This window comes from Athene cunicularia (genome assembly GCF_003259725.1).
Source record: "Athene cunicularia isolate RWA chromosome 24 unlocalized genomic scaffold, athCun1 chr24_part1, whole genome shotgun sequence".
Taxonomy (NCBI): Eukaryota; Metazoa; Chordata; class Aves; order Strigiformes; family Strigidae; genus Athene; species Athene cunicularia.
In genome coordinates, this window is record NW_020799132.1 from 3,618,089 (window position 1) to 3,641,202 (window position 23,114).

At 47.9% G+C, this 23,114-nt stretch overlaps 1 protein-coding gene across 1 annotated transcript in view; it reads left to right on the forward strand.

The window, feature by feature from the left end:
• LOC113488470 (zonadhesin-like) overlaps positions 1-22,388 on the forward strand; it is a 38,734-nt gene extending 16,346 nt beyond the window's left edge. Inside the window, exons 27-57 of the mRNA XM_026863621.1 lie at positions 1,230-1,379; positions 1,503-1,606; positions 2,075-2,292; positions 3,882-4,102; positions 4,637-4,783; positions 5,430-5,594; positions 5,798-5,982; positions 6,161-6,329; positions 6,575-6,683; positions 7,229-7,374; positions 7,742-7,867; positions 8,231-8,410; positions 8,587-8,811; positions 9,305-9,431; positions 9,764-9,963; positions 10,681-10,893; positions 11,798-11,943; positions 12,490-12,617; positions 13,403-13,535; positions 13,875-14,007; positions 14,482-14,634; positions 15,010-15,136; positions 15,341-15,552; positions 16,278-16,440; positions 16,833-16,915; positions 17,693-17,904; positions 18,082-18,220; positions 18,537-18,724; positions 18,844-18,922; positions 19,431-19,568; positions 20,368-22,388. Of these exons, the coding sequence (XP_026719422.1) occupies positions 1,230-1,379; positions 1,503-1,606; positions 2,075-2,292; positions 3,882-4,102; positions 4,637-4,783; positions 5,430-5,594; positions 5,798-5,982; positions 6,161-6,329; positions 6,575-6,683; positions 7,229-7,374; positions 7,742-7,867; positions 8,231-8,410; positions 8,587-8,811; positions 9,305-9,431; positions 9,764-9,963; positions 10,681-10,893; positions 11,798-11,943; positions 12,490-12,617; positions 13,403-13,535; positions 13,875-14,007; positions 14,482-14,634; positions 15,010-15,136; positions 15,341-15,552; positions 16,278-16,440; positions 16,833-16,915; positions 17,693-17,904; positions 18,082-18,220; positions 18,537-18,724; positions 18,844-18,922; positions 19,431-19,568; positions 20,368-20,411 (4,763 nt within the window). The 3' untranslated portion in view covers positions 20,412-22,388. The remainder of the gene's footprint in view (positions 1-1,229; positions 1,380-1,502; positions 1,607-2,074; positions 2,293-3,881; positions 4,103-4,636; positions 4,784-5,429; positions 5,595-5,797; positions 5,983-6,160; positions 6,330-6,574; positions 6,684-7,228; positions 7,375-7,741; positions 7,868-8,230; positions 8,411-8,586; positions 8,812-9,304; positions 9,432-9,763; positions 9,964-10,680; positions 10,894-11,797; positions 11,944-12,489; positions 12,618-13,402; positions 13,536-13,874; positions 14,008-14,481; positions 14,635-15,009; positions 15,137-15,340; positions 15,553-16,277; positions 16,441-16,832; positions 16,916-17,692; positions 17,905-18,081; positions 18,221-18,536; positions 18,725-18,843; positions 18,923-19,430; positions 19,569-20,367) is intronic.
• Positions 22,389-23,114: the final 726 nt, after the last annotated feature.

Below are 23,114 nucleotides of genomic sequence, written 5' to 3' on the forward strand. Positions count from 1 at the left end.
TGAGTTTCTAGCAGAGCTGGAACTACAACTCACAGTCGAGTGTTTTAATTGGAAGCCTATGTTTCCCCCAGGCATATAATTCAGAACCAACTTTCCTGTGTGGTAGGATGTTCGTTGTCTAAGGCTGAGCTTCAGAGAACAGGTACTTTCTGACACACGTTACAGGTATATAATGGAGATCATAATTTCAAGAGATAAGGCTTTCCATTGTCTTTGATCTGGCAAAGGGAAAGGAAAGGCTTTATTTTCACTGTTGCAGGCCTGGGCAAAGCCACTTCTGAAGGACCATGTTCTGCAGGCTACTACTGCCCACCTGGCCAGACTTCAGTGACTCCCGTTCCCTATCCCTGTCCACGAGGCTTTTACTGCCCCATGGGTTCTGCTTTTCCTATGCCCTGTGTGAATGGGATGTATCAGTCCCAGGAGAGGAAGGACTCCCAGCAGGACTCTTCTGTGAACAGCCTAATGGAAGTGAGGAGTCTGGAGGGGGCTGTGTGTTGTGACACAAAGGGATTCCATGTCACTAAGGGCTGAGCCTTCCTGTTAGACCTAGTGGAACAAAAAGGGATTTTGAATGCTGTAGCTTCCTTTCTTCTGTTAAGGTTCTATTAAGTCAGTATTACATGGATTGGACTGGACAGGCAGGTGCATCAGTTTCTGCCAAGAATGAAAATGAAAACACATTTCAAAGAATATGAGGTTGTACGTGAACAAGTAGCCCGAAACCGAATCCTTCTCCTATTTGGGGAAAGAAACTCCACACCCAGGAGAATACAAGTACCAAAGATATCTCTGTGTGGCAGCTCATGAGTGCAACAACAACAACAACAACAACAAAAAGTGGCTGCACGGGTGTGATTGAACTCCTTGGATGAGATTAATAAAACTGTAAACAGCTCCTTCATAGACTATCTGAGGTAGTTTTCTGCACTCCCTCTGTGGTCAACAAAGAGAAAGAGGCACTTCTGAGGTGCAATTTATCTTTCTCATTTTAGATGTCTGCCTTAGGATGAGATGAATTGCACTTGGAGTGCAGTTCCTCTGGAAATGCTGTTTCTCTCCAATTACTGCAGCAGGAATCTGAACAACTGAATTGGAAGTGTGCACAACGAATCCCATGTCCCGGCTGAACTAATAGGGGAGGAAGGATGACGCTGCTGCTAGAGAAATACGTTGCCTGTCACCCCTTGTAATAGCTCCCGAGCAAGGTGCTATTCTTTGTATCGTAGGTTCTGGAGCCCACACCCCTGAGGTGTGTCCTGCTGGGTACTTCTGTCTGCCCGGTACCACCTTCAGTACAGAGCACCCGTGTCCGAAGGGTACCTTTGGCCCCAGGACTGGTGTCACTAGCCAGGCTGACTGTGAGCCCTGCCCAGCAGGTAAGGAGGGACTTGGCACATGACACTTGGGGGGTAGACAGGGGAAGGTTGAGGGAAATAGGACTCCTCCACCGATCTCCTGTGCAGGCCCTCACACTGAGATTGCTTTTCTCTTCATTTTAGGCATGTATTGCTCAGCACCTGGCCTATCCCAGCCTTCTGGATTTTGCTATCCGGGTTATCACTGTGCCAAGGGAGCCATCAGCCCAGCCCCCTTCAAACACAGGGTGAGTGGTGCCAGGCAGCAGCACAGTGAACCCGGTGACCTGGGAACAAGGACTCCACTGTCACAATCTCATAGCGTCTGGTGTATCATTTTCCAAGCATTACTGCTCTGTATGAGGTTGCTCATGCCTTTTATTGCTGCCCCTGAGAGCTCCTCAAGTGTAGTGACATGCTGCTCTTAATGTCTGCTAGAATATGTCGCTGCCTACTAATAAATTCTGGCCTGATCTCAGTTTCCGTGGGTCGCACTGGAGTGTGCTAATATCTCCTCCAGAAGATGTCATCTCCTGGGATAGGACAGCCACTCCTCGGCAGCCAGTTGCCCCTTTAATGCCAGCCATGGTCTTCATTTAGCTTCAGTAGCAACAGACTTGTAGGGCTCGGCTCCTGTGTGCCCTTTCTAGAACCTGTCTCTGTAGAGACAACCTTCAATAACCCTTTTTCTCTCCTCTGTACTTTTTCTGATACAGGTGGAATCTTCCAGCCTTGGTCTGCCTGGTAACGACATCTGTCCTGTGGGGCATTTCTGCCCCCGGGGTACAGGGTACCCCATGCCCTGTCCTCCCGGATCCTTCTCTCCCACCGTGGGCCTGGAGGCGGAGGAGCAGTGCCGGCCCTGCCCGGCCGGGCGCTACTGCAGCGCGGCGGGGCTGGCTGGCCTGGCCCAGACCTCGCTCTGCAACCCGGGGTGCGGTGAGACAGCCGCCTGCTAGCGGCCGAGTACGGCCGGCAGGATTGCTGTGGGTTGTAGCGTGTCCCAACTCAAAGAATCCGGGCCTGGAGGTCACTTGTCGAATGCCTCGTTACTAATTTTTATGCTCAAGGTTAATTAAACTGCAGACCTTGTTCTTAGCTCTTTGAGTGGGCTATACAGCATCCACTTGATGATCTCAGTAGATGTTTCGGAGCCATTTATGTTTGCCTGACATTCTGCCACAGCCTTACACGCAGTTTTCACCATAGCTTTAGTGCATTCCAAATCCTTGTTTAGCCTCACAATCACACTTGCTGAGAATTTGACCTGGGCATCCTTTTTTCCTTCTGTGTTTTATCTCTTCTCCCACAAGATGGTGCAATAACCAGTGACAAAGTAGCATTTCCAGCTGGCATAACACAAGCAGAAAGTGATGTTAGCAATATTTGTCCATCTCGTGAGTATGCCTCCTAGCAAGAGGCTACAGAAGCTCAGTTTATTTGATCTGTGAAAGAGAATCTTAGAGGTGATTTCAGTGTAGTGTAACGAGATTTTGTGGAGAAAGATCTCTGATAGCAGATAGCTCTTGAATCTAGTGAAGAATTACACAATGAAATTTGGCTAGGAGTTGAATCTAAGCTCAAAATACAAGTAAGGGCTGTGTTTGGAATGGCTGAAAATAATTAGCCACGGAAACAGACTTCCTGGGAATAAGAGGGATTTGCCATATCTTAAGTCAAACGTTAAGCCTTCCCCAAAACTTTAGCTAGTAAGATGCTAGAGACTCTCTGCAACAGTATTTCTGGGTTTTCTGGGCTGAGTGATAATCAGTATCACATGATTATAAACGACCCTTGACTTCCAAAAGCTGTATGAAGTTCTTGCTCTCCAACAGGTACAATTTGTGCTTTGCCCAGGCTGCTTCTCAACACCTCCACCATGTAGCACCCATCACTTCTCACAGCCTGCTGTTCAGTCTAGACAGGTCTTGCTTCCAGGCAAAAAAAAGTGCAGCTTTGCTGTTCTTTTGTTCAGTGCTGTTCCTTCTGCACTTAAGGACTTGGTATTGTTTCTTCTTCAGAAATTACGTCCTTTGAATCCTTGTCTACCCGATGCGATGGGACCATGCCTCTCATTTCCTTATTGCTTAGCTCTTACCATAGTAGTTTTTATATTTATTCATCTTTACTTGTTGGGAGGGAAGTGCTAAAAGGAAGAATCAATGTAGAACTAAGTGGCATTAAAGCAGAAGCCTACAAGAAGACTGGGGATAAAAGGAGGCTAAGCAAAGACAGCAGGAACTGAACACATGGGTCCTGTGCTTACAGGTAAAAAATCCTTGAGTTTTCAAAGGCTTTTCCTTCCAGTCAGCTTAGTGCAAAAAAGCCTTTTACCAGGATTTTCAAGTGGGCATTAAATTACAGATGAGGGAGAGAACACATTAGCAAAATGGAAATAAACTGCATTTTCAAGTGTTGTTTCTTAATGTGCTGACCCTTGGTTCTTGCTCAGTGCCTCCCCATATATTGCCTCCGAACAGAGCTGCAAACTCATTGTTTCAGGTCCGAATTCTCTCTCTACAGGTATGTTTGCCTGGAAGGAAACTCTGTGCCCTGCCCTTCTGATGGGACTCATGGATACAGGTGTCCCAGTGGCTTCTACTGCCCTGCAGGCACTGGGCTAGAAGTGCCCTGTGAGCCTGGCACCTTCAGCCCTGCGCCTGGGGCCAGTGCCTGCCTCCCATGCCCGGCCGGTATGGCCTGCAGCAACGCCACCACTGTGGAGCCCCTCAGCTGTCCCAGAGGTGAGCAATACCTCATCACCCTCTACAAGTCCCTGACAGGAGGGGGCAGAGAGGGGGGATGAGTCTCTGGAGCCAAGGCCCCAGCGCCAGGCCCCGAGGGAATGGCCTCAAGCTGCCCAGGGCAGGGTCAGGCTGGCTCTGAGGAAGGATTTCTGTGCAGAAGGGGCTGTTGGGCGTTGGAATGGGCTGCCCAGGGCAGGGGGGAGTCCCCATCCCTGGAGGGTTGAAGAGTCGGGCTGACCCAGTGCTGAGGGATCTGGTGGAGTTGGGAACAGTCAGGGTGAAGTTCATGGTTGGACTGGTGGAGCTTCAAGTCTTTTCCAACTGAGATCATTCTGTGATACGTGTGTGCAGCAAAACCCCAAACACGTGAAGGGGAAGAGGCATGATGGATGCCAGCACAACTCAGGCTGAGCCATAGTGGTGGCTCACTCAGCGGGCGAGGTATTTGCCCGTAGCTGGAGCAAGCTCAACATTCCCACCTTTTTCTCCTTCCTTTTTTGAGCAGTGTCTCATTCAGCTCTCAATGTGCAGGTTACTACTGTCCAGCTCAGACCGCTGTCCCCCTGCCATGCCCTGAGGGGACGCTGAACACCTTGGAGGGGGCACTGGCCCCCAGCGCCTGCAAGCTGTGCCCAGTGGGGAGGTACTGCAGAGGAGATGCCAACTGGGAACCTGACGGTGAGTTCGATTAATAACACACCACCCACAACAGAGGGGTTGGAGATTCAGGGCTGAAGGATGCAGGAAAGTAGAAAACCCAATCTCAGTGAACAATTTACTACCTCAGTGATGTAGTAAAGGCTGTTGGAGAGCACCCTTCTACCCTGTGCCTATCAGTCATTTCTCCATTTCATTGCCTGAGCATTTGTTTTGGATGTTACTTTTATGTTACTGCATTACTTTCCTTGTCCCCCCTTAGTTTTTTTCTGCTTTCTCTTACTTTGCTTTTAAGCCTTTTATTGCTCTTCTTTCTGTCCTTCTAAATCCTTCCCCTCCTATTTAAGCACAGAGTAATTGTCACTGGGCTGAAATGCAAAGGTTGGACACATGAAAAGAAGACATGCAGAACCATTTCCACAGAAAGCAAAATACAGAGAACCAGTTAGAGAAGTGAGAAGGTAAGGAAATGCCAGATGAGGTCAAGAAAGGAAGTGACAGAGGCCAAGGATTGATGGGAAGGAGGAAAGGCAAACCAAAGGCGAATGGCCCAGGATGTCAGCAGGGATATAACAGGACGAGGATGGGCTTCAGCTTCTCTGAGTTGTCTGCCTACTTGTGAGGGTTTGAGGATGGTGATTGCAACTCTCTGTGTTTTCCCATGCAGGTCTGTGTTCAGCTGGGTACTACTGTGAAGGAGGAGCCACTGATGCCATTCCACGTGGGACACCTGCGTTCCCACTCAATGGGCCCTGCCCACTGGGGCACTATTGTCCAGAAGGGACTCATTTCCCAGTTGCCTGCCCAGTTGGGACGCTGAACAATGCCACAGGTGAGTGTGACTTCACCCACAGGTTTCTCCGCTGGCCCACAGGAGGGTGGCGAGGGGGTGCCCCTTGGTCGCTGAAGGGTGTTGGTACACTCAGCCAGGCCTGGTGGTAGCAACGTGTTATCAATTCACGTGAGTGCTGTGACTGTACTGGGTGTACTTTATCTCCCTCTCTCATTGTACTTGACTTTTGTTTTCCTCTTCAGGTGGTACCTCCCCAGAGAGCTGTGTGCCTTGCTACCCTGGGTCTTTCTGTGCTAGCGTTGGTCTGAGTTCTCCGACAGGACCTTGTACTGAGGGGTTTTACTGCCCAGCCAACTTCAGCTCCATCAGCCCCACGGCTTTCCTCTGCCCTAAGGTACTGCTCAGGGACAGCTGGGCAGGGAAGGAGGTGGGTCTCAGCTCTGGGCAGGAGGTGTTCACCTTCCACAGTGGCCAAGGGTCACACACGCCTGATTGAAACGTTGAATGCGTCCACACAGGGTGTTGCCCTAAAGGTTCACGCTTTACACAGACCTTAAGTTTGCCACGATCTCCATGAAATCCTCTTCCTTCTCTGTTATTGCCAGGGTCACTTCTGCCCGTCAGGGGCAGCCCACCCCACGCCGTGCCCCGCTGGGGAATACCAGCCAGCCAGGGGCTCTGCAGCCTGTGTTCCATGCCAGAGGGGCTTCTACTGCCAGGAGCTGGTTGCAGGAGACCCCAAGCGCTGCCCACCACACTCCTACTGTCCTACAGGTACACTGAAACTCACGTACCAGCTACACCAAGTATTCAGGCTTGTGTGACGCCAGAATTGTACAAACCTAACGTGCCCCTTCCCTGTGGGCCAGGTGATGAGGGGGTGGCAATGAGCAAATGTGGCATAGTTGCCACCTTGCTTTCTGGGAGCCATTTGTTACATTCTGATATAGTTCTAGGGCCTTGTCAGACCTCAACAGTCTTCCGAGGGTTTTTTATTGTGTTTGTGGGCTCCCTTTCAGGCACACAGGTTCCTCTCACGTGTCCTGAAGGCACTTTCACTCCTGAAAACATGACTGGCCTCTGGAATGAGAAGGAATGCCTGCCATGCTTACCTGGTCACTACTGCAGGTTATGATTCATTTCAATCTGGCCTTTTTTCACTTTGTTTTAAACAGTTTGGCATTCTTGTTTTGTGCTAAGTTGATGCGAAGTTCCTCCCAGCTTCTCTACCACATTGCTCTCATTCAAAGAAAAGAAATATAAGCTTAGACACAGCTTTTGGGTACAGACGTGTTGGATTTGTGAATTTTGGGAGGCATCTCAAAGCAGTCTGTCATTGTCATGCTACAAAGAAGCATCTGAAAGAGATAGTAGGTAGCATGTGTGAAAACATGGAAGTAATCCAGAAAGTCAGCACAGTGGGAAATCATCCACAATTTCATCTAAAGCAATTTGCCCACGTTCATGGAATTTGAACTCAAAAGTGCCGGGCTCGTTCTACTCATCTACATGTTTTTATAAGTGGAAAAGGGTCTATTTTCTCTCTTATCAATGCAAGAAGTTATTTTCTGTTGCAGACTTTGCAGAGTTCATTGCATCGACACTTGCTCTGTTTCTGCACCAATCATTAGCAGTAGGTCGTATGTGAACCCTTATTGTCCTCTCTGCTCCAGGCATGGGCGGCTGGAGGGGAAATGTGCTGCTGGGTACTTCTGCCTTGCTGGGAGCTCTCAATCCACCCCCCAGGGCCATGGCTTTTCCTGGCGCTTCCCATCTGGGTGCCACTGGGGTCAGGTGTGTGCGGGGCTGTGTCCTGCAGGTGAGTGAGAATCCCAGTGGTATTTAAAGTATAGAATATTGACTTGCTTCTAATCAGCTGGAGAGTATCTGTTATCCTGCATAATACACTGTGATCCCTTTTTTTGAAGTTGTCATTTTTTCATTGATTTACCTCTCTTTTTACATCTGTTGAACAAAGAAGTGTGCCTGACCAAAAAGGCCACCTTGAAGTTACAGTGCTAGTCCAGAAAAGTTTGCTGAGCGTTGGTTTGGCTCTATATGCACAGGAGCATCTCAACAGCTGTGTAGATGTTAATTCTACAACCACAGGAGGCTCTTGCTGAGTCATTTTTGACCTTGGAGGCTTTTGTATTTTACTTTCATCTCTTTCCCATCCATTTCTGTAGGTTTCTACTGCCTGGAGGGATCTGAGCTACCTATAGCATGTCCTGCCAATACTATTAGAGCAGTTCCAGGCGCTGTGAAGAGAGAAGACTGCCTGCCCTGTCCACCAGGCCACTGGTGCAAAACAGGTTGGAACTTGGGGGCAAACAGTGAGGAGGGGGAATGGGAGTTGTTTTTCAAGAGTTGTGTGTATCCCTGAGGCTGGTGACACCACGTGCTGCTTTGTGGGCTGTCCCTAGCGATGAGTTCTAATGTCTGCAGAGATAAAGAGACATTTAACACTGTTAATTTAATGTGCGGTTCCAGCAAACATTGGAAATGTAGCAGAACCTGAGATCACAACCAGTCTCCAAATATCCCTGTGTGCCATCTGTCAGGAGAGGGGCTTGGACTGTACACGTCTGTGCAGTAGTTTAGGGAGGACCCAGAAGAAAGGTGTTCCAATTACAATGAAAAGATGACTCCTTAAAGCTCTGCTTTCTGCTTGTTAGGGGATTCAGAGGCCTACCCATGTCCGTCAGGACACTATTGCTTTGGAAGCAATGGCAGCGACCATAGCAGTCTCCTGGCACCTCAGAAGTGCCCTCCGCAAACTTACCGCAAGCACCCGGGAGCTCAGAGCCTGACAGATTGCCAGCCATGTCCTCCAGGCTACCACTGCCCTTTATCAGGTAAGTGCCAGGTGAAAGTCAGCCTTTTTCCATCTCTGGAGCTGGTAACAGAACTCCTTAAGATGAGATAGGGAAAGGGAGAGGTAGTTCATGTTCACAGTGAGCGAAGAGCTCTTCTCTAAAACCCCTGCTGGCCATTCAGCCTCCCTTTCTTCATTCCTTTCTCTTCCTGACAGGTCTGACCAGGTTTGAGGATTATCCGTGCCCCCCTGGTTACTGGTGCCCTGGTCAAGGGGACACTTTCCTGTGTCCAGCTGGTACTTCCAGGATCCAGCCTGGTGCAAAGTCATTGGAAGAGTGTGATCCCTGCTCACCTGGATACTATTGCCCGGATCCAGCGCAGACAGGGCTGCCTAACACCCGAGGAGTACCCTGCAAACCTGGCTACGAATGCCCAGCAGGTGACACGACCCTGCTCCTTTGTTTTCTTTATTTCCAAGTTTAGATGGCTGAGCACTGTGCAGCAGGCACAGCTGTAGAATTTAGCTGTGACTCTAGTCCCATTCTTGCAGCAGCCCTCTTAGGACACAGTTGCTGATGGAGTGGTTTTAGAATTACATTTATTACCCTGAAGCCTTTTCCTGGATTTTGGCCTTTGAATTCCTATCTCCTGTTCCTCAGCCCTCCCTTTCTGAGGTTCCCCAAGAAAGTCTTGGTCTAGAAAAGGATATGAAACCTTTTATCATCCAGGGCTAGGAATTCAGGTGTTAGTACTTCATGCTAAATAGCAAACTAGTTCCCGACAGATCTGTGCCCTTTTGCGAGCCACAGGAAAAGGGCAGTGTTTATGGACAGTGACAGTTAATAAAGCCCCCTTGCTCACTGTCTCACTAACACATACTCTTCTGTTTTGGGAATGTCACATAATCACTGTTTCCCCTTTTTTTCCACCAGGTTCAGTAAATCCGAAGCCTTGCAGGCCTGGATTATACTGTGGTGCTCGCACAGCCGTGCCTTCCATGTGCCCTGCTGGGTATTACTGTCCCGAAGGATCGTCGACATATAATAGCCCTGAGCAGCTGTGAGTACCCAGCATGTTTGGTGCAGCCACATTTAAGTTTCTAAAAACTCTGAATATTGTGAAATGTGCCCGTGATAAATCCTGAGTTAATGCCTCGGCCACAGTCTTTGTGCATTGTGCAAAAGCAAAGTTATCTTTGTAATTACAGTCCTGGATTTGGTGACAACTAAGACTGAGTAGGGTGATTTATGATTTCTGCTAGTTGGCTTGAGCCTGGAACTAGATGAGAACCATTTCTGATTTTGCCCTCCGTTTGTACTGGCCACTGAATCCAGAAATCAAAACCTTTTCAGAGCCTTTCTTCCCTCTTCCTGCCTTGTTTTGGCTTCCAGGTGTGTGTTTCCCTACTACTGTCCCCCAGGCAGTGGCCATCCACTGCCTTGTGAAGGAGGGTACATGGCCCTCAGCTCTCCTGGTCCAAGGGATTCATTTGAGAAATTCTGCAGAATCTGCGACGCAGGCACCTATCGCAGCGACTCCCTCATCACATCACCCTGCCAGCCCTGCCCAGCCGGCTTCATCTGCCCCCAAGGTAACTGGAGCTGCCACGGAGGAGTGGGGCAAGAAACAGCAGCTTAAACTGTAACCAGAAAGTTTTTAGTTCTGTGTGGGCAAAGCCCTCAAGCCTCTACAGCTATAAATCCCTGGTGGGGGCTGTCACATTTAGTTTCTTGAGTATTTGTTGTGGTTGGGTGTTAGGAGAGTTTAGAGAAATGGGTCAAGAGTGGTTTGGATACTGGTGTCCTGTCTCTCAGGGGATGACCTCTCGGGCCCTTGAGACCCCTGTCTTCTCTGATTTTGGGGCTTAGTTTGAGAGGTCTGGAGTTAATGTGTTACCAAAAGTAGCAGAGTGAACCTGGGGATTCCCAGTTTGCTGTGCTGAGAGCCACTGCTGCTTCCACCTGCTGGGTTAGGAGGCAGGAGGAGTAGCTTTACAAGCATCTGAAAGCCTCTGTTGGATGGGATCCTGGGCGAAGTTCACTGATGTGTTGGCTGCTGCATTTGTCCAGTGAAATAGCTGGGACAAAGAAATCAAGATTTATATCTAAATAGAAATTACATTGAAAAATGTTGAGTTGATTAACTTCATATATACATACATGTCTATATATGGATTTGTATGAATGGACACATATATAGGGGTGTGTGTGCACGTATAACTGGAATAAGTAAGTGGTCTCTGCCTATCTCAGCACTTGCTTGGGTCCTTGAGCAGTGTCTGTGTCTGAGAGCACACCGCTTCCTCCAGGCAGCGAGAGTTACCACGGGAAGCCTTGCCCCAGTGGCCACTACTGCCCTCCCCTGGCATCTGCCCCCCTGCCCTGTCCCCCGGGCACCCATGGCAGCAGCAGCTTTGCGAAGCGCATCGAGGATTGCCAGGCTTGTCCTGCTGGCTCCTTCAGTCACCTTCCTGCTCAGGCTGCCTGTTTCCCCTGTGGCAGCTCTTCTTCCTCTCAGCCTGGTGAGTTGCTGTGTGCAAGTGAAACTTTCACCTCTAAAAAGAAAGGCTAAACAAGAAGTCGCCTAGAAATGTGATTTCCCACACACAGTTTCACGATGGACCACAAGCCCTGGGGGCCTCATGGTGCTGTGTGTGCTACCTGCCTGGCTGCTCTTTCTCTGTCCCGACTAGGAGGAGGATTCAATTTTAAAAGCTGTCTTTTCTTTCTTTTACTCCCTGTTAGCTGAGGGGATTTCATCTCCTTCAAAGGAAGGAAGAGATGAGCACCTCTACTAATTCTTGCTCTATCATTGCTTTGAAAGCTGAGTTTCACCAAGAGTACTTTTGCCTTGAGTTGGGGAGCTTGCATTAAGCATAGGTGGGCTTTTGAACCAAAAAGGGGCACTGGATCATGTCCAGATTGGGCCATGATAAAGTGGGAAAAGGCTGGAAAACTGGGAGGTAGGTGGCTAAGCAGAGAAGAGAGTACATGTCTGCCTTGGTGTACTGTGCACCAGCATCTCAAATCAAATGGGCACAAGAGAGGGGCTTGGCAGCCTTGTCTGTCTGGGTCCTTACCCTATCCCGTGGCCTAATGTACAAATTAACGGAGTGCTCGTCAAGATGCTGCCGTGACAAAGGACCAGCTGGGCCTTTCTGCATCTCTTGTTAAATGGACACTTCAGGAAACGGTCTAATGATTGTGTTGGTGGAGGGAAAGGCAGGCTGGCTCCAGCTGGTGTTCCTGCTGGCTCAGCTCTGCTGTGCTCGTGGGGCAACAGCCTCCAGGAGGGTCACTAAAATGAGCAGTGCGATTTGGGCAAAGAGTATTCAACACAGCAACTGCTCCTTTTTAATGAGCACAGTTTTTACAAACTATGTTCCCTACCCTGCTTACCTCTCTAAATCCAACCTCTCCTCTAAGGTGCTACCAGCTGTACCTGCCGCGGGCTGAACCGGGCTTTCCAGCACTCAGATGCCTCCTGCATCTGCCAGGCAGGTTACGTCTACTACGATGAGAGGGGCAGGGAAGACCCTGACAGCAACAGCGATCAGGACTGCCAACCTCAGGTAAAATTTGGCTTCAAAACAAAGTTGTAACAAAGTTGTGTGACATGCAGGAGAGTAATTCAGTGCTTTGGGCCCTGTCTCAGGGTGTGTGGACGCGTGCACTCCAAGTTCACTTCTCTGGGCTGCTGCAGACGCAAGCAAGTCCTTTTGTTTGAGACCCTTGACCCTTCCTTTAGGATAACTGCACTTGTCTTTACCAGAATCTTCTGAGGCTAAATGCATAAGGGGTGGAGGCTAAGGATACTTCCATGCTAGGGCAATGGGGAGCAGTGCAGTATCTCAGATGAATTCCTACATCTGTCATCTAAGCCTGCATCATGGAGTTCTTCATCAGGCCTGCTTGAGAAATTTGGATGGGAAGTGAAATTGTTGTGATCTTTCTTCCATGCTTTCCAAGTCATCTTTTAACATCCCTTGTTGGATTACATTTACATTGAATGTCAGAAATGTGGGTGAGGGAGGAAGAGAATTTTTGGGGTGCTGCATCTCGGTTGAAGTGGTAGAGCTTGTCTGGTTTCCCACGTTGGATGAGTGTTGTTCTTCCAGGTGGACGAGCAGTGTGCTCCTGGAGAGGTCCGTCTGGCATCTACGCGCCAGTGCGTTTTTCCTGACCGATATGACTGCTCTCCTTCTTGTGGGCCTGCAGGTGGAGAGATTAACGCAGAGCTGGGCATGTAAGTCTGAGCCCAGCCTCTCATTAAGAAGCACTTCACAATTAGTTCCGACTGGCTGAGTTACTGATCCCGTGAGGTCATTGCAGGGTAGGGCTGTGGGATGGGTTTTTGTGAAAATTTCCATTGCTGGAGCTCCTTTCTGGGGAGATAGTGGCCTTCAGTCCACATTCACTGGCCTCATTCCTCTACCTGAAGAGTGTGCCTGTATTTTCAGTGATTTTTCATTGATTTTGTATGCCTGGGTGAGACACCAGGATGAACACGGAGTGACAAGGTGCGGGTGGACAGAGCTGATGTTATCTGAGGTAGACCTTTGCGATGTACCTCAGGTTGAACCCCCTTAAAGCAGATGATAGCTTTACTAGATTTAGACCAGAACTGACAACCCTCATTCCAAAAATCCTCATTGCAAAATCTCCTCCTGACTTGGGCTGCATGGAAACCGAGTGTGTTAAAATTATACTTGCTTTCTTTCAACCCTTTTCTTTAAGCAGAACTTTAGGGAGGGATGCATGATGCTCTGCTACAGGACTGAAGTTGATCTCTATTTAGACACCAGCAGAGGCCTGTCAGGGAGTGAGGTATCACGTTTGGGCTTTTCACGTGCACTGAACAGCAGACACAGCACTGGATGAGATGGACTGTGAGTTTGCTCCATCCTGTTTTCTATGGACATAGAGTAGGCCTACTCATTGTGTAGGTTGTAGGATGCTGGGGCTAGCCAGTATGTTGTAGCTGTTTGCTCAGGGATTGTAAGTGATCGAGGCCTTTTGTCCACCTCATAGATGTCACTGCAAGCAGTATGTCTCTGCTGAGGAGCTCTGTGATCAGCTGTGTGTGCTGAGAGCCCCACAGATCTCCTTGGGATTTGGCATCAATCGAAAGCTGCTTCTGAGGATGAATGAAGGAGAAGTGAGGGTGAGTAAGGAGCGGGGGAATGCTTCCTCAGCGTGCAAGTCTGGAGAGAGCCCTTACAGGTTAGAGTTATGTGAAGAGTTTCCTGGGGGCTGAGGTTAGAGAAGGGTAGGACTCTGTGAGCAGAGAGGAGAGGCTCAGTCTGTCTCATGACCCAGAGGACTGATCAGGCAAGCAGGTTGGTGCATTACGAGAAATGGCAGTTCCTGAATTGTTTTTTGGGGAAAAAAAAAACCTCACTAGAATGGTCTTGTACAGCTGAAAGTAATGTTGATCACAAACCAGGGTCTGAGTCCAGCGTTGATGATATCCGTGATTGGTGTTCCCCTCTGTTTTTAATAGGAAGTGCCAAACGTTCTGGGCCCGGATGAACACGTGCAGAAAAGCCAGCGGGTGCGTTTGGTTCTGTTTAGTCCCAGCGGAGTGCTAGGTTTCATTGTCTCCAGCACAGATGTTCTGGATGCGTTTCTCACGGGTAAGGCTTGAGAGCCCCTGAATGGGAATGGAAGTTCCAGCCAGACTAAGCCATTCATTTTCTTTCAAGTTGGCACAGCAAGTGGACAGCAAGTTGGCACAGAGGGAATTTATTCTCAGACACTCCAAACTATTTACAGAGTAGGGAGAGATCTGGTTCTATCTGGGAGTAAACAGTGTGGACCTGCACTGGCTGCATGGTTACCTCCCTGGGAACGGGTCAAAGCCTGCAGGATGATTTGGGCTTTCCCATGAACTAGAAGGAAACTTCATTTGGAGGCAAATCTGTTGACAAGTGTGTGCTCTCTCCTGATTCCAGTTGCTCCTCACTTGGGGTAGTGTGACTGAGAGCAGGAGTTGGCCCTGTGAGCTCACAGGTACCGAATAAATAGTTCTCCATTGCCAAGGGTTAGGTATTTTCACACGCTGCTCCTTTTGCAGAATTCATCCTGCTTTGTTCTGTTGCCTGTGGCAGGAGATTTTTCGTCAGACCAGTTGCTGCAGAAGGGTCGTCGAGTCCAGAGGGCTTCCTCCAAAGGTATCCAGGCCTTGCCCCTTGTTCCTAACCCAGTAGTATGTTTGGAAGCAGGAGACACGATCCTTTTCCAGCTTCACGTCGATTCCCACAGTGAGTGTTGTGGGTCTGTGTGCTCTCTGCAGATGTATGTGTCCAGGCCTGTTTAGAGCAATGACTCCACACTCGGTAGCGCTGCATGCATGAGCACATTCCTCCACCTCCCTGTCTCTCCTGCCTTCAGGGGATTCCAGAACTTTAGTCTGGTGTTCTGTTACCTGGTGTTTTTTTTACTTTTTGGCTGGATTTCTGTAGAATGGAGATAAAATTTGTCCTTTGTTAGAAAGCGTCTTCGGGCAATAATGCATACCTCATTTAAATGAGTTAACGCTGCATGGCCCTATAAAAGAAATGCAGTTGCATAGTTCTTTGCCAGTCAGTTGTCTGAAGTGGGTCAGAGTTGCTGATACTGTGCTGAACTGTTCCCAGATCGCGCATCCAGCCATTACCCTGTTTATCAGAAGCAGCATCTATATAACAGCAACCCAAGCTGGGATTTTGGAGCCTTCCGAAGGCTAGACCACCTCATCCAGGAGACTCACCTCAACATCTCCTGGTAATATCTGGTGTGATTAATAGCACGTGTGTTACGGGCAGGACTTGAGAGTGAGTCTTTCACGGAGTCAGTAGGTCCTTGGCAGTGAGCAGTGTGTCAAAACGCCAGTTTGGTGTGTTCAAGTCCATGTGTTTAACCATCATCACGGCTTCAGGCTAAAGGAAGCTTGGATCAAGCAGAGCCTTCTTTCCTTCACCCTTTTAGGTTCGCCCATGTTTTCCTGGAGTCTGGGACGTATGTTTTCAGGGATAGGACCATTCAGGAACATTTCCTCATTGTGACGGTGAATGAAGCAAATGTGGGCTGTGACCCCAGAGATGTGTCCTTCCAGCCCTCTTCTCTGTTCCAGCTGGCCAGACATGGAGTTTTGAAGCAACAGGATCTGAACTTGGCTCCTAACTGGGCTGCTATCACAGGTACACCCAAACCACCGTGATACCTACTTTGATGCTTAGCCATGACCTTTCTTGTACCTCTCTGGGTGTGTTTAAACAAGCATTTTTTTTTGGAAATACCATCAAACCACTGGCTTTGTCAGCTTTAATCCCTTTCTTTCGTGAAGCTTTCCTTCCCAAACTTCACTGCTCTCTAGCCAAGAACCTGCCTGTGTAGGAGCTGAAGAGGGGAGAAAGGCAAGGAGCAGTTGTACGTTTTCCCCACACCCTGCTTGAAGAATTCAAGTAATTGAGGGCTTTGTTTTCCTTGGCTTGAAAGCAGAAAGTGCTGGTGCGTTTCCTTGATAAACCAAACTGAAATTAAACGCGTTGTTTAAAAGTTCACTAAAGGCTAAGCACAAGGGCAGTTAAGGTCTTTCCTCAAAGCCACCTCCATGCAGGTGCTGTGCGCATGCCAGTCCCTTGTCCATGAGTGAGAGGACAGCAAAGCAATAGAAATGAAAATGTGGCTCGCAAGCATGACCCTCAGCTCTGTCACCTTCAGCTTTCAGAGCTGACAGTATTTTGCCTCCTTGTCTGCATGCACCAGATCAGCAAGGGGAGAACCAGAAGCCCGTGTAATGCCCGTGAAAGTTGCTAAATGTTGGGTTTGTGTGGGAGGGAGAACGTTTAGTAAAGTGTAAAAGGGAGACTGTGCTGTTGAGACTGTGTTTCTCACTTCTTGGCACCCCTCTTGGCTTCCCCAGTGGTCCTCTTTGTTCTGGGCTTCCTAACTGTGGTGCTGACAACTCTGGGTATAGTGCTCCAGCCTACTGTCCCCATCATTAGTCCCCTGGAGAGCTGGAAGCCAAGGTGGAGGAGCCTGGGCGAGCCACATGTCCCACCAGAGTGCATCCTCCTTAAAGACAGGTAAACGGCCTTTGTGTGCTAGGTACTGGGAGCTCAGACCTTGATAGGACAAAAGCATGTCCTACTGCAGCTATTGACTCCGACCCCAATGCTGGGTGTCATGCCAGCTTTACGGTGTGCTGAGCTTCTAGCTGCACAAAGAATTCCTTGGAATTACCCAGGAGTTCCCCAGCGGCGTTCCAGCTTCCAGTAGTGTATGACAGCTCTGTTCTATGTTCTGCACAGAGTATTATTGCCTGCATTACCTGGCCTCGTCTTCCCCTCCATGTTTTGACTTCAAAACCTAGCCAAGAAACCTATCCATCTGCTCGAACTAGGCAGGTGATCCTGCACTACCTGTTTTTGCTGAGAAGAATGAGATGCTCTTCACCCTCTTCTGTCGTTCCCTCTAGCCTGCAGTTCTATCAGACAGTTGGCCCTCGTGGTTCTGGAGAAGATGCTGGCTTGGGAGAGAAAGGAGCTGTGCATAATGCAGGTGAAGTGCTGTGCCAACCCCAGCTGCTCTCCCCTTGGCTTCTTCCCACTTAGTCCCCATTCTGTTGTCTTCTGTTCACTCTCTAGTACGATATTTTGATACCTGCTCACCCAGAAATTTGTACACGCACGTGAGGTCGCACAGGCACTTTGGCTGCTATGCACTCCCATGTCTGTGCACATTTACACACACTTCCAGTCTAGGTTCATTTGATCTCTTTAGTGGGGAGTGTAACCTCCTGTCGTTGGAATGGGTTAGTGTTTTCTTCTTTAGGGGTTGAGAGGGTAAGTGGCCAACTCTGAAAAGTCATTTAAAACAACAGCGGGTTCAAGTGACTAGTGAAGAAAATAAACAGCTTTTGAACTATCTCCTTGGGTTCTTCTGTTGCTTCTTTTATTCTCTGAAGGCACATAATTCATGGGCCTTCTTTGCCTTCTGGAGATGACCTCATCTTGGGAACTTCAGGATGTTCACAGGGTTCAGCAAATCCAGAGCCCAGCAGATAGCACCATCTAGTGATGCTGAGATCAGCTTGCAGAGGAGCAGCAGCACCCTGACAGTTTACTGGACAAGTTAGGAGCTGGTAGTAACGCTCTGTCATCCTCCCCCTCACTGAGGGATGAGGCCTTCTCTTACATCTCTTGTTTCATCCCTTTTCCTTCCTCACAATGCACAAAATGCTGTCGCCTCCTACGGACAGGCAGTGCCCCTTCTGAGAAATAAATTAGAATAGACTTATGGCCGGTGCTGAAGTGTGAGACTTGCCTTGTGTTTCAGAAGGGCGTCCTGCACTGAAGGTTCTGGAGGATTTCAGTGTTCGCACCCTGTATGATAAGCTGGAAGATCAGAATTTGCACCTGGCATCTCAGCTGGCAAAGCACAGGACGGACGTGCTGGTGTTTTACAACGGAATCAGCCAGTGCATCCAGAGTCTCATGGTCAGTGTGAAGAAACAATTGAGGGAAAGGAGCCTTGGAACCGTGATGTTTGTAAGATAAATGGTTCCCCTGAAGTGACAGTTTACTGAGGGATAGGTCTTACTCCTTTTGGTACTTGTTTTGCCATAAAACAGTTACACTAATCTCTGCTTTGGTGTGAGGGGAAGAATGTGGAATGGGTGGATTGTGAGGCTCTCAGAGGATAATACAGCTGCTTTCTGTCAACAGAACACGGTGCAAGCGCTGGACTCTGAAGGCCTGAAAATCTTTTCCAGGCAAAGGATTTGTTGGCATAAACATGGAGATAGCAGCTGGGCAGCAGCAGGTGTTGAGCAATGTGATGAATGTAGTAACAACTTCCAAGCAGGTGAGAGAACCAGAGCACAGAGTAAGAGGGTAGCAGCAGTGAACTGGTTAAAAAAAGGCATGTCTCATACACATGAGAAGAGATCCCGCAGGATTGTGTCTTCCAGCCGTGGTGTAAGAGCTGACAGCCTGTCTTCACGTGAGCTCAGTGAGGAGACAGGTCTGTCAGCTCAGGAACATGTAAGCACGGAGTTATTTGGAAATCTTAGAGCATGAGGCATCTTGGAGCCGTCTTGTAGAATTTCCAAAGAAAGATAATTACAGGTCTTTGCTTGGTTCTGTAGAAGTGCATCTAAATTGCTTGTCGGGTTCATTAGGTGCTCCCTGGCAAGAGGCAAGAGAGTTAATGAAAGCTCTGGAAATGCTGCTTGGGAACGCTCGGTACAAGAATGTAACTGTGAAACGAGAGATGGAACAGAAGCTCCAAGGACAGGACGTGGTGGCAGTTGCACCCTCACTGGACAGCTTAGCCAGTGAAAGTGAATCACAAGTAGTGGAAGGGCAGGTAAGATAAACGGTTCCCCTGAAGGGTGAGTTGCAGCTGTTGTTGGGCCGTTTCTCACCTTTCTGCTAGTTTTTCCACTTGCCTGTTTCTTTAACTCTTGGGCCCTTTTTATCCCTCAGGATCATGAGCTGCCTCAGCAGTGTGAGCTCTTCAGTAGGAAAGACGTGTTGTTCAGCTTCCCTGGACATGAAGAACATGGTGAGGGCAGTGACTTAGTTGTGGGTGCCAAGAGTACTTTTCAGAGATCATAGCAGGTTGATTCAGTGAAGTCTAGAGAAGAGAGAGGATATGTGTGATTGCAAACAGAGCAAATGTGTAATTACTTTTTCCTATTTATGCTATTTCACGTAAGTTTGTTTTTTTTGCTGACGTGGACAACTGAAGTTTCTCCAGTTCAGGAAAGCCTCTTCTGCCTCCTCTGGAAGAGGGGAGTCACGGAGCTTTCGTTCCCATAGACCCTTTACACCTATATATTAAAGACCACTTGCAGGGAAGAGACTGAGTGTCATTATACTAATTAAATGCTGATCTAGACGAGGCCAAGGAAATTCTATATTATCAGTTGTGTGATCCCCACAGCCTCTGGGCAGACATTCTCTCTGCTCAGTACAGCATTTCCTTGTGGCAGAATGGAAGTTGCAGACACCCAAGCCATGAAGAACCTCTTCTTCCTTTAGGCTTAAAAGTGCCCCCCTGTTTTCTTCAGGTTTAGATCTTCAGCTGGCTTACCTGACTGAGTTGGAGGTGGAGGCCCTGATAGCAGCTTCCCCCCTTGCCAAGACCCTGTGTGAGATCAAGCAAGCTTTGGTGAATCTGCAGCAACCCTCAGACCTCGTAAATCCAGGTAACAAATCTTGAGGCTGTATTGCAGTTTCTGGCTCCTTGTAATGGAGAAGAAGTAAGATTACAAAATGGGAGGGAGACAAGTTGTCTCTCATCCGTGGTGCCCCAATAAAATGCACACACAGATGTCTGCTGCTGAGCAGCAGGTCTTTAAAGAGAAGCGACCAGAAGGTTGATAAGCAGACCAAAGTGCTTGACTAATTCACAGCTGTAAACTTGTTTCCTTCTTTCTCTCAGCAGGCACTTACACAACCAGAGGATTTTTGTTGCTTATTAATTCATTTGTTAAAGCTTTTCTGTTCATCACAAAAGTTTTCTGGGGAAAAATGCTGTAATACAGCCACGATCTGTGATCCTAGGGAGCAATTCACCAGGAAGAGAATCGGCGGTTGGTTCTCTCCATGTGTGCTGGTTTACAGCAGGGAAAAAAGCAAGAGATCACAGAAGTGGGATGTCTCCTGAACAGAACGTTTTCCTGAAGCTGTTGCTGAATTTTTAGACCACGATGCTTGGAGTTTGGAATTACTAATGGTGTGGTTTTGGTGTGGTTATGGGTGGATCATCCGCATTGGTCTGAAATTGAGATGCAGCGAGCTCTGCAAAGGGCTGAGCGTTTTATCAGTGTGCTTTGTGCAGTTTGCCACATACTCGAGAGTCACTCACTCGGTGTACAGTGCTGGCAGCAGATCCTGTGCTGGTTTTTGGCCCAGTGGGCTAGGCTGCCTTAGTGCTGGCATAGCAGTCCCTTGATGCTGTCCACTGAATTGGCACTCTGCTTTTGTTTTGAATTTCCGTAACAGATGGGAAACATCAAACAAGCGAGGGGAGCTCTGCCCTCTCCTGAGCTGCTGGAGTCTTGGACCACAAAGAGGGATGAAGTTCTGCTGCTGGAAATAAGAGGGGCTGCATTGCTCGGAGGATTGATGAGATGGAAGCAGAAGTATTTCATCTGCTGCGAAGTAAAATAGCCACCAGCTCGTTTCCTTGAGGAGCCTAGCTAATCCTTGGCATGACTGAAGGCGGACTATGGGAGAGTGTGTGTGTCTGTGGACAGACTTGCAGTACCTGAAGTATCAGAAAGATACATATTTAGTTAGAGATGTACTTGGTCAAATATATAATGAATAATCCGTATTACGTTTGCTTAACCTGGTTGAATGCTTTCACACCTTGAAATATCCATCATTCGTAGGCTTGAGAAGGAAGCTGAGGTTCTTGATGTTGTTTACTAATTTTATAGGTGTCATTGTTAAGTCAGTAAAGCAGAAAACGTGTGAGGCCATGGGTGGTGACAGAGCCCCCGCTACCAATGCGTTCTGTATAGCCTCTATGATCTCCAATGTAGAGGATATTTGGGAGGGTTTTTCAATTACAGTTTAGAGCCGTATTTCTAAGCCTTGCCCAGCATCTCTACGTCGCCTGTTCACGTTTTAGATGTACTCGTGTTGATCTCAGTAAGACCTACTGGTAGAGAGCTTGGAGGTCTCTGAAAATGTGATTATTTTTTTTTTTTTCCCCCTTTTTTTGAGCAAGAGTGCGTTTAAACTATTCCCTGTAGTGGTGACTGCAGGGATCAGTGTAGCTGCCGGTGTCCAGTGCTCCTGCAAGCCTGACTTATAAACTGAAAATATCCTTCCTACTTCTTTTGGCCTGTCTATATGAAGGCAAAAGAGCCTGGCTGTGAAGAGAGATTTGCTTCTGTGGAATGGGAGTGGAATCAGAACACCTGCTCCGTCTCTTCCTGTGCAATATTCCCTCAGCTCCAAGTGCAGCAACACAAAATTTCTTGACCGTGAGCCAGCACAGTACCTTGGCAGCCCCCACAGGTAGGCTTCAGCCAACTGTTCCCAACAGCAAAGCCTATTCTCTTCTCATTGCAATATTTACTGAATTGCTTATGTGTGAAGAGGTTTGTGAACCCACTCCTTCCTGGTTCCTAGACACAAATCCATTTTTTACTCCTTCTGCCTTTGCATAACCATAGTGGGTATTAAGAGAGTGAGACTCCAGCTCCCAGGAGCCAAGGCAGAAGCTCTCAGTTTTGCTTCCATTAACTGGTGGCTCTGGTGGATCTAGAGGAACCGCAAGGTTTTTTGCCCACATCTACTCATTTTAATAGTTCCATGTTTTCTGAGCTTGCTCCTAAAACCAAAAGGTTTTGTTCTTCTGCCGCTTCACCTTGGCAGAATTTAGGTACTTATTGACACTTTGAAGGGACTTGAAGAAAACGGGAAAATACAGGCAAACACCACAAAACACCTGTAGGTCACTCTCTGCGATTGCCTGTTCTAGAATATAGTAGTAAAAAATACTGTCATTGCTCTCCTCATTGCTTGCTCTTCTGGTTAACAGCAGATATGCTTATAACTACTACGTGGAGGTAAGCGTCTTCAGTGATTGCGGCCTTTGTGATATCCACAGGGAAACGTGGTACCCAGGCAGGTGATAAAGTTATCTCTGTGACTTGTGGTTCCAGGTTATATTTGTAAAAGGCAGGGTGGAAGTCAGCAGTAAATAAAATATGTCAAATTTTTCATTGTAACAGTTTTCCAATGAGAACCATTTTTTTTTTTGTTTGGATCAAAACAAAGATATGCCTATGGAATTTTGCTGGAAGTTTTCTTTTTTTCCCCACTGTGGTTTTCTTAACAAGTACACTTCAGCTATAAGTAAACACCTTTGAGTTTCAAAATGGTTTGGGTCTTTTTTTTTTTTTTTTTTTTTCCTACAAAACAAAACTATCAATGAAAAGATCAGAGTTTTACACGGTGTTTCTTTTCATGATTTGTTAAGAGTTTTTTGGAAATGAAAGAACAAATAAAAAGAGGAGTGGTGCAACCATTGTTTTTGTTCTACTTCTGAAGTATTGACTGTTTTTCTAGTGGTTTATGGAATCTTCTGGAAGCCCAGCGCTGTCTGGAGTAGCTGTGAAGTCCCCTCACATTCAGAAGGGTGCCATTTCCCTGAGACTGCTGATAAGAGTGATTGGGTGCAGGGTCACTTAATTTGGAATTTGGAGAAGGGTCAGAGGGCTGTTGGTTTTTCTTTGGTTGCTTTGACTTATGCCTCTTTTAACAGAAGATGAAAAGGGCCTTTTCAACATTCAGCGTAAAGTTCAGTTTCTCTTGGAGAGCATGGAACGCTGCTGTGGCCATGAGAAGGAAGGTACAGTTGAGTTCCCTGGAAAGGAACCTCTTTGGTTTACGACTGTGTGTGGCTCTTAAGTCCTGAAGTGAGCTGGGTGGTTTCTGCTGCTTCTCTCTTCTGGTGGGAAACTGTCGTCAAGCCTCCCGGTGTGTTAACAAAGCCAGATAATGTTCCTGATGTGTTTGTTGCAGTTGCTGAGGCCACCCCTGGCTGTGCCCGTTATCTGGTTGATCTCTTATAGGGACGCAGCTAGACAGAGTGCTTTTAAATGCTGTTAGAATAAAAGGCTCAATGAAAATGTCTAATGAAAAAGTCCATCTGAAGGAAATATCCCATGAGGATTTCGTTCCTATGTCAGCACGATGAAATGTGTTAACAACCCACATGTGCTGGTGGATTC